At 61.8% G+C, this 8,781-nt stretch overlaps 1 protein-coding gene across 1 annotated transcript in view; it reads right to left on the bottom strand.

Annotated features, from left to right (window-relative positions):
- The window catches only part of EHBP1L1 (EH domain binding protein 1 like 1), a 16,047-nt gene that overhangs the window by 7,151 nt on the left and 115 nt on the right, over positions 1–8,781 (bottom strand). Inside the window, 11 exon segments of the mRNA XM_021709047.1 lie at positions 333–381; positions 495–652; positions 3,713–3,828; positions 3,920–3,985; positions 4,556–4,698; positions 4,777–4,955; positions 5,045–5,098; positions 5,429–5,524; positions 5,737–5,794; positions 8,408–8,440; positions 8,442–8,479. Coding sequence (XP_021564722.1) covers positions 333–381; positions 495–652; positions 3,713–3,828; positions 3,920–3,985; positions 4,556–4,698; positions 4,777–4,955; positions 5,045–5,098; positions 5,429–5,524; positions 5,737–5,794; positions 8,408–8,440; positions 8,442–8,479 — 990 coding nt within the window.

Below are 8,781 nucleotides of genomic sequence, written 5' to 3' on the forward strand. Positions count from 1 at the left end.
GGCGACGGGCACGCCAGGCTTCGCCCCGCAACGCCCCCACCCTCCCTCGGAGGGAGATCTGGCCATGGGCCCGCCTTCGCGTTGCCTAGCAGCCGCACGCCGTCCACCCTGTTACCAAAGGGTGGTTTTGGAAAAACCATCCGGGGGAAAAAAAACAACTGAAGAGAAAACGAAGCAAAACTAAGGGGAAAACAATTTAATGGCCAAAGAGTAAAAAGTGGCAGACCTTCCAAAAGCCACGGCTGGGGCACTGCAGCCCACAGATGCCCCAAACCTCGGACGTACAGCCTGGCTGTCGACCCCCCTCCCGCCAGGCATGGCCCTTGTCTCACCTGCTTGTTGTTCTGTTTGATGTTGAGTGGATCCAGCGAGGCATAGTCACTGCAGCGAGAACAACGCTCAGAGGCTGGGTCCACACCGCCCTCCTGCAGGTGCCCCATTCATTCTTGTCCCCTCCTTGGCTCACAGCCCCAGCACCCTCCCCCACAGCTCACATCTTGTCCGGGTAGAATCGGTGCAGGATGGCACAGAAGGCCAAGCCGTTGCGCCAAGATGTGGTGAAGTTGGTGATGCGGACGCCACGATAGCCTGAGGTGACCTCCTGACACCACTCCAGCAGGGACTGGCTGGAGCTGACCAGGGTGGGTGGTGCCTGGGGACACAGGGATGGGCTTAGGGAATGTCACCATAGGACCTGTGCCCTCCGCCCCTTGGGGAAAGCTCAGGCCTGGCCCAAAACGGCCCCAGCTCTGAGCTTGCAGGGGTCATCGGAGACCACTGGCCAAAGCCTTGGGGCCAGGCAAAAAGGTTTTTCCAGCACCAAGATCATCTTAGCCAAGGTCGGCTAAAAGGTCAATGGCCCCCGGGCAAGATCAGAGGTCACCAGCAGCCACACCTCAAGGTCAGCCCAGAAAATCAGCTTAGGGATGTCCAGCTCCATGCGGCCCAGGGAAGATGGGATGGGAGAGCCAGGGCATCCTGAGAGAGGAGGGGAGGGGGGCTCCTTCAAGTTGAGTCCCCCACCCCATCCCATCCCAGTCGACCAGGTGGGTCCATGCAGAGCCGCTGTTCGCTCAGCCCCAGGTTAGTGGCAAGCAGCAGACTGGCCCGCGGTGGCCCCCATCCCTACCTGGCTGCCCGGCAGCCTCCTGTCCTCTTCAGGCTCCTCTGGGGAAGAGGCCCCCGAGGGCCTGGGCACCCCAGCCCCTGTCCCACTGGCTGCCTGGGCTTCATTCAGGCTGGCCTCAGGGAGGCTTCCCTCAGCTTCCTGTCCCTTCTCGTTTCCCAAGACCCCAGCCTCTGCTTCCTGGGCCTCAAAAATACCAGATTTGTTCTCTGGAGACCCTAAACCCTCTGTCTCGGCTTCCTGGACCCCGCAAGCCCCAGATTTGGCCTCTGACAACCCCCAAATCCCAGCCTCTGCCTTCTGGACCCTCAAAGCGTTACTATCTGACTTTTGTACTCCTGAAATCTCTGCCTCTGCCTCCTGGGACTCTAAAACTCTTGCCTTAGTGACTGGGATCCTTAAATTCTCGTATTTGGGAGACCCCCAGACTCCAGGCTCTGCCTCCCGGACTCCTGAAGTCTCAGCCTTTGCCTTCTCAGCCTCTAGAATTGTGGTTTCTGTCTGTTGGGTTGTTAGTACTTCAGCCTCTGGCCCCGAGACCCCTGAATTTCCCACCTCTCTCTCCGGGGACGCTGCTATCTCAGATTCTATCCTGGGGACCCCTGAACTCCTAGATGCTATCTCCTGAGTCCCCAATATCTCAGCTTCTGCTTTCCCAGTCTCTATCCCTGCAATCCCAGAATCCCCCACCTCTGTCTCCCAGGTCTCTGCTATCTCAGCTTCTAACCCAGGGACCCCTGAACCCCCAGATGCTATCTCCTGGTGCCCCAATATTGCAGCCTCTGCTGTCCCAGTCTCTATCTTCAGGACCCCTGAAGCCCCTACTTCTATCTCCTGGGTCTCTCCTATCTCGGCTTCTATCTCTGGGGCCCTTGGACACCCAGATGCTATCTCCTGGGCCCCCCACATCTCAGCTTCTTTCCCAGTTTCTACCCCTGCAACCCCAAAACCCTCCACCTCTGTCTCCCGGGCCTCTGCTATCTTGAATTCTATCCCTGGGGCCCCTAAACCCCCAGATGCTATCTGCTGGGTCCCCAATATTGTAGCTTCTGCTGTCCCAGTCTCTATCCTCAGGACCCCTGAAACCTCCACCTCTGTCTTCTCGGCTACCAGTATCTTAGACTCTGCTGTCTTAGTTTCTATCTCCGGGACCCCTAAGCTCCTGGCAGCTGTCTCCTTGACCTCCAATGTTTCAGCCTCTATCTCTGGTACCCTGGAACCCCCCACCTCTGTCTCCTGGGCCCCTAGTATCTCAGATTCTACTACCTTATCCTCTATCCTCAGTACTCGTGAGCCCCCAAATATCTCCTGGGTCCCCAATATCCCAGTCTCTGATATCCTAGTCCCCAGAATTCCTGAACCACCAGCCTCTGTTTCTAGGGTCCCCAGTACCTTAGACTCTGCCGTCTCAGCAGCCTCTGACTCCAGGACCCCTGATCTTGCTGCCTCTATCTCCTGGGCCCCCAATATCTCAGCTCTTAACATCCCAATCTCTGGGAACCTTGACACCCCCACTTCTTTCTCCTGGGTCCCCGACACCTCTAACTCTGCCACCTCACCCTCTGGCCCCAGGACCCCTGAATGCCCAGCTTCTGCCCCCCAGGACCCCAGTTCCCTAGCTGTTGCCCCCTGGTCAGCTGATAACAAAGTCTCCTGACACCCGCTCACCTGAGGCCCGGTGCTTGTGGCTCCGGTCCCCTCAACACCAGGGGCTCCAACCCTCACCTCTGCACCCTCTCTCTCCTGGCATGCCCCATCTCTGGCCCCCTTGAGGTCACTGAGACGTCTGGAGTGCCCCGTAGGCTCTTCTGGCGCTGGGCTCAGGCCTGTGGGAGCCTCTTCCCTGGTCCTGACTCCTACTTTCCCATGAGAGCTCCTTGGAGGAGCTTCAGGGGTCCCCCTGAATCTTGCCTCAGGCATCACCCCGGTAGCCTCTGGTCCCTTCGTGTTCCCATGTCTCACCTTTGACCTCTGCTCAGCATCCATCTGACAAACTTCTGAACTCTCTTCAGCTCTGACCTCTGACCTCTTAGTGTTCCCCTCTCTGCCTCCTGACCTGTGCTGAGCATCCACCCCACTGGCCTCTGGCCTGTCCCCAGTGTCCCCCTCTTCAGTCTCGGGTCTCTGTCCTCCCAGAGAGGCTCTGGAGCCTTCATCCTCGATGCCTGGGCCCAGCCTCACTCCGTGGGCCTCTGCCCCTTCCTGAGGGATGGCTTGGGTCTCCCTGGCAGAACCCACTCCAGCTTGGGGAGCCCCTGAGGCTTCGGGGACCTCATCCTCCCCTTGGGGGACTGGGGGCCGGGGAGTGTCAGAGCCTTTCCGGAGCCGAGGGGCCGGGGTGGGGGCCATATCCTGGACTGGCTGCCTGGAAGACCTGAGGAGAGAGCAGGAGGGGGTGTTAGGTGGGCTCACGGGGCCCCACCTCTGAGCTCCACCCTCTGCCCCTCAGCCTGCCGGGTCCCTGGGTACGCAGGTTGCGGGGTGTAGTTCCTTCCAGTGGACAGGGGGTGGGTGGGGTGGGGCTGGCTTCAAAGCTCACCTCATTCCCGGTGGGGTTCCCGGGGGCCTCGGGGCCTCAAGGCCCACCTGGCCCCCTGCTCCAGCAGCTGGTTCTGATCCCTGGCCCCGGCAGGCCCTGGCCGGGGGCGCAGGGACACTCACAGGGGCGGGGCTGGTATCCTCAGCACCAGGAGGACTGGCAGCTGGGGAGGAAGAAGGGAGGGCAAGGGCGCTGAGGCCTGGACCTGTGATCGTGGGTCCAGTCCCCACCCCCGGCCCCAGCCTGGGCCTCACCTGCCTGCCGGGGTTGTACTTGGTCCTCCTCCTCCTCACAAAGTGTCTTCAGCTCCCGAGAGGGATCTGGGGTGGGTGGAAGGCAGAGTCAGTCCAGGGCAGGGCCCCGCAAACCTGACGCCCTCCCCCCGAGCTGGAGTGCAGGGCCTACCTGGGAAACGCCCTGGCCTCAGGGCACCGCCCCGGCCTGCGAGAAGAGACAGGCCCACAGATGCAGAGAGAAAGAGAGAGAGAGAGAACAGGGGACAGAGGAAAAAAGCCTGGACAGGCAGCTTGGGGTGGGATGGGAATGCTGGGGCTGACAGGAGTCGGGGGGTGTGGGAGGGTGGAAACGGGAGGTGAGGGGTGGGGAGATGGGCTTTTGACCCAGCTGCCTCAGGTCAGGCCCCAGCCTGGGAATGCACCCCCCAGGGCTGGGGAGAGGGTCAGGGGCACGAGGAGGCACTGGAACTCCATCCTGCAGGACTCAGCTCAGGGCTGAGTCGCCACGGAACCAAGAAGGGTCAAGCTTGGACAGAAAGGGCTTCCGGGCGCGCAGGACTGCGTGGGCAGTAACAAGCTCCCATCACAGGACAGGCACAAGCGAGGGGTTTGTGACCCAGGCACTCCTCAATCCACGGCAAGCTGTGAGCCCACCTGGCTGGGGGACGCGAGCCCGGGCCTCGGGGGCCCCTGGGCCGCTGGCCTCATCCTCGTCACTCTCAGCAAAGTCGTCCAAGTTGCCCACGTCACTAGGCTTCACGCTCATGAGGCTTGCAAGGCTTTGCATGTCGTCGTCCCTGGGGAGCAGCGGACAGAGGTGAGGGCTGGGGGCAGAGGTCACAGGTCAGGGCCAAGGAAGGCGAGTGGGCACTCACGTGGCACGGCCCTCCCGCAGCAGCACCCCCGAGAGAGTGAGGCTCAGCTCAGCTTGTACCACCTTCACCGACTTGGGCTTCAGCCGCAAACGCAGGGGAACCTGGGCGGGCACCGGCCCCGCATGGCGGGCCAGGTCCACATCAGCCGTGGCCAGCACCTTCCGCTGCCCCTTGGACTCCTGTGGGTTGGGAGAGACCGGGGGAAGGGGCATCAGGGCCACCCCAGGACCCCCAAGACCCTAGGCCCCAGCTCACCCCGGCCACTCACGTTCTCAATGACAAACGTCCACTCTTTGGCCTCATACTGGTCCACGTGGGGGTCCTGGGAAGAGAGGGCGCTGGTGAGTACAGGGTGGGAGTGAGGGAGAGCGGCCTGTGCTGGCCCAGGAGCTGCTGGGTGGGACCCCCACCCACGCAGCCCCCACACCCTGGATGTGCCCCGGCTTCCGATCCCAGTTGTTGGCCAAGCTGCACGTGTTAGGTAAATGCTGCCTCCTCCGAGGAGACCTCCTGGGCCACTCATGCTGAATCAAAGTCCCCCTAAATTATTGGTCTCGCCCCTGTATTCCTCCCTGTTTGGGTGAATGACCCATGGCTGCCCAAGGTTACAACAGCCTGCCCACTGGCATCTATAGTGGAAGGCTAGACTTACCCTGTAGAGGGTCACGGAGATGTCCACGTTCTCAGGAACCATCCACACCACGGTGCCCCGGTATGGATTCTGGATGCCTGGCTGCCAGCTGTGGGCCTACACAGGGCACTCTGAGTCCTGTCCCTCATCTTAATTCTCCCTCCCAACTCCGTGCCCTCTTCTCCAACCTTGACCCCATCTTCCTCTCCCCTCTCTGGATTTTGAACTTGAACCTGACTCTACTCCCCCATCAGCTCCTACCAGCCTTCTCCATGCCCCCCGCCACTGGCCCATCCTCAGCCTGCACCCCAGTCGCCACCCACCCCCACCTTGGAGCAGATGCGTCGGTTCCGCCGGGTCCACACCACCACCAGCTTGTCCGGCTGCCTGGGGGAGGGGTGCCAGAGAGGGGGCTGCTCAGGGAAGCCCCGCCAGCCTCCCCATCTCCGCTCCTTCCTCCTCCCCAGCTCCCTCGGGGTCCTCCTTCTGCCCACCCCCCTCTCCTCTCAGGAGAGGGCCTGGGGAGCCCCTTATCTGGGGCCACAGGGTGCAGGGTGAGGCCGCTGAAGCAGGGTGGGGCGGGAACGGAAGGGCAAAGGCCCAGACAGTGTGGGCCGGCAGGGACTACGGGAAGCACAGCAAGAGAGTCAGAGACCAGCGCACGGAGGCAGAGACGCAGGGAAACACAGCAGGGACCCAGCAAGAGATGACAGACACAGACCTACATGCCCACACAGACTCCAGACCCAGGGAGGGACAAAGACTCAGAATAAGAGACGTCCACTCCCTCACAAATGCGTGTGGAGGGCACACCATAAACAGTTTTGGGGCAGGACAGGGAAGAAGGGAGGTGAGACCCTTCTGGAGCTGAGGACAATGGAGATGGGGCAGGGTGCTAGTCGAGAAGGAAACAAGTTAACCAGCGAACTCCAGGGTGATATGAAAGAGGCCCTGGTGGCTCCTTGAGGTGGGCGGAGGAGCAGGCATGAGTGGGGGAGGGATGAGCCATGGGAGGACCTGGAGAAAGAGGGCTCTGGGCAGAGGGAAAAGCAAGTCCAAGGGCATGGGGCTGCGGGAGGGGCGGGGTGAGAGCGAGGGGCCGAGGGTGGGAGGTAAGCTCAGAGAGGCACAGGGTCAGCTTGTCATTAGACAACTCCTACCCCACCGTGCCCAGCCCTTTGCCCATGGACCCCAAAGAGAGCCAGCCAGCACCTCCACCTCCCCCGACCCAGAGCCCTGGATTCCCATGGCTTTGCAGGGAGATGATGACACTGGAGCCCGGAAGGTAGGGGGCAATCAGGGAGGACTTCCAGGGAGTGACATCTAAGCTGAACTAGGGCAGACACAGAAGAGAGGCAGTTAGAAGAAAAAGATGGCCGTGCAGGGCTCACTCTCAAACACTGAGCGGACACGTGGCTGGGCCTGGCAGGGAGAGGGCCCCTTTGGGCTAGAGTGTTCAACTGCTGTCCAGGAGCGGGGATGGTTGAGGGGATGGTCAGGCCAGGGCAATCCGGAGCCCTCTTTGCCCGTACCCAGCCCCATACCAGGACGCCCGGGTTTGCCCAGCCCACTGTTCTTTTGGAGGCCAAGCCAGGATCACCCCTGAAGATACTGGGGCCCAGAGAAGTTGGGGGCCAAGCAAGGTCACACAGCTGACCCTCCGGCCCAGAGCCCAGCTTCCTTCCCCAGCCTCAAACCGCAGGTGGTGGCCGAGCAAGGGTGTCCATGGGACCTTCCCAGAAAGAGGAAGCGACCAGGGGGTGCCTAGGGAGGGCGGGGCCTGGCTGGCGCCTGAATCAGGCTGGGCACACCCTCCTGGGAAGTTGTGACCTGGGCAGGGGCAGCTTCCTGGCCTGGGCTCCAAGCTAAAAGGCCCAGGAGGCCCTGCCCACTGCCGCCTGTGACTCAGCCGCGTTGACACTGCCGGCACCCTCAGCCTGCTCGCCCGGCGTTGCTGAAGCAGAGGCCAGAGGCCAGAGCTCAAGGCCAGCCCCTTGCTGTGTTATCCTGGCCAGCCCTGGACCTCGATGGGCTCTGCTGAATGAACCGAATGAATGACCCTCTGGCAGGCCCAGTGTGGGCAAGACCCAGACCACAGCAGCTGCCTGGGGACCCCAGCCTCCTGCCCCCTGTCTCCCCTTGGACCTCCTAGGCCCTTCCGGCCCGGCCCTTCCCCGGGGAGCCTAAATTTAGCCCCGCCTGGCGGGTGAGGCCCCCACAGCTGTGCCCTAATCCAGCCAAGGGAAGCTGACACCAGCGAGCACGTATATTTAGGGTGTGACGCAGGGGTCCAGGCAGCCGCGGGGGGGGGCATGTGAACGGGATGCCCCTGGGCCCTCTGACAGTCCGGGCTGGGGCCTGCACCCTCTCATGGGTTGCCCCCTCACCCTGCCACATGTCCTCCTGGACCCACAGCCTCCTAGGCCCTCCGGCCCCTTTAAGCAGCTCCCCGCCTCCCTCCTGGCACTCAGTTTCCCCTTTTAAGGACATCGTGGAAGATGTTTCCAGGCTTCCAGGCTCCGGGCACTGGCTCTGGCTGAAGGGGCGGGGGTTAGGGGGTTCTTCTGGCTCAACCAGGGGCTGGGAAGGAGGGGGCAACGCCTTCGATCTGGGCTCGACTACAGCCCACGGGGTTTCTGCCCCAGCCCTGGCTACCTGTGGACCTCAAAATTCGCTGCCGTTTCCAATGCCACCCGGAACCACCTCTCTGGCCCAAGACATGTGGCCCCCTCCCCAGCCGCGACCACAACTGAGGAAAACGTGGACCCCGGCTGAACGTCAGACCTGAAGTCCTGACCCCGGCGCCGGAAGGCTGCCCGCACCCCCAATTCCAGGGGTCCCACGGGTTCCAAGGACGTTTCTGAGTCTCCGTGCCAGGGACACCAGGGCCCAAGGCGAGGTGGGGCCCCTCTGGCCATGGGGCCGGGGGCAAGGTTCTCCCAGGCCCAGAGGCCAGAAGGGGTCCCGGAGGTCCCGGGATCGCCCGCCCCCTCCACTCACCATTTTTTGGTGCACTCCCACACCAGCTCGTGGGAGAGGTGAGAACTGGAACTTGGCGGCCCTTTTTTTTTTCTTTTTTGGTTGGAGTCTCCTCTGTCTGCCCCGCTAGAGTGCCGTGACACGCTCATGGCCACCGCAGCTTTGATCTGCTGGGTTTCAGCGATCCTTCTGCCTTAGCCTTCCAAGTAATCGGAACTACAGGCGTGTGCTACCATTCTCGGCTAATTTTTTATTTACTGTAGAGACGAGGTCTTTGCCCAGTAGCCCAGGCTAGTCTTTTACCCCGTGGGCTCAGGCAATCCACTTCACCTTGGCTTCCCAAGTGCTGGGAATTACAGGTGAGCCACAAGCCAGGCCTAGAATCTTTTTTATAT

Source organism: Carlito syrichta, unplaced genomic scaffold (assembly GCF_000164805.1).
Source record: "Carlito syrichta isolate Samal-C Ts95f unplaced genomic scaffold, Tarsius_syrichta-2.0.1 Scaffold154564, whole genome shotgun sequence".
Lineage (NCBI taxonomy): Eukaryota > Metazoa > Chordata > Mammalia > Primates > Tarsiidae > Carlito > Carlito syrichta.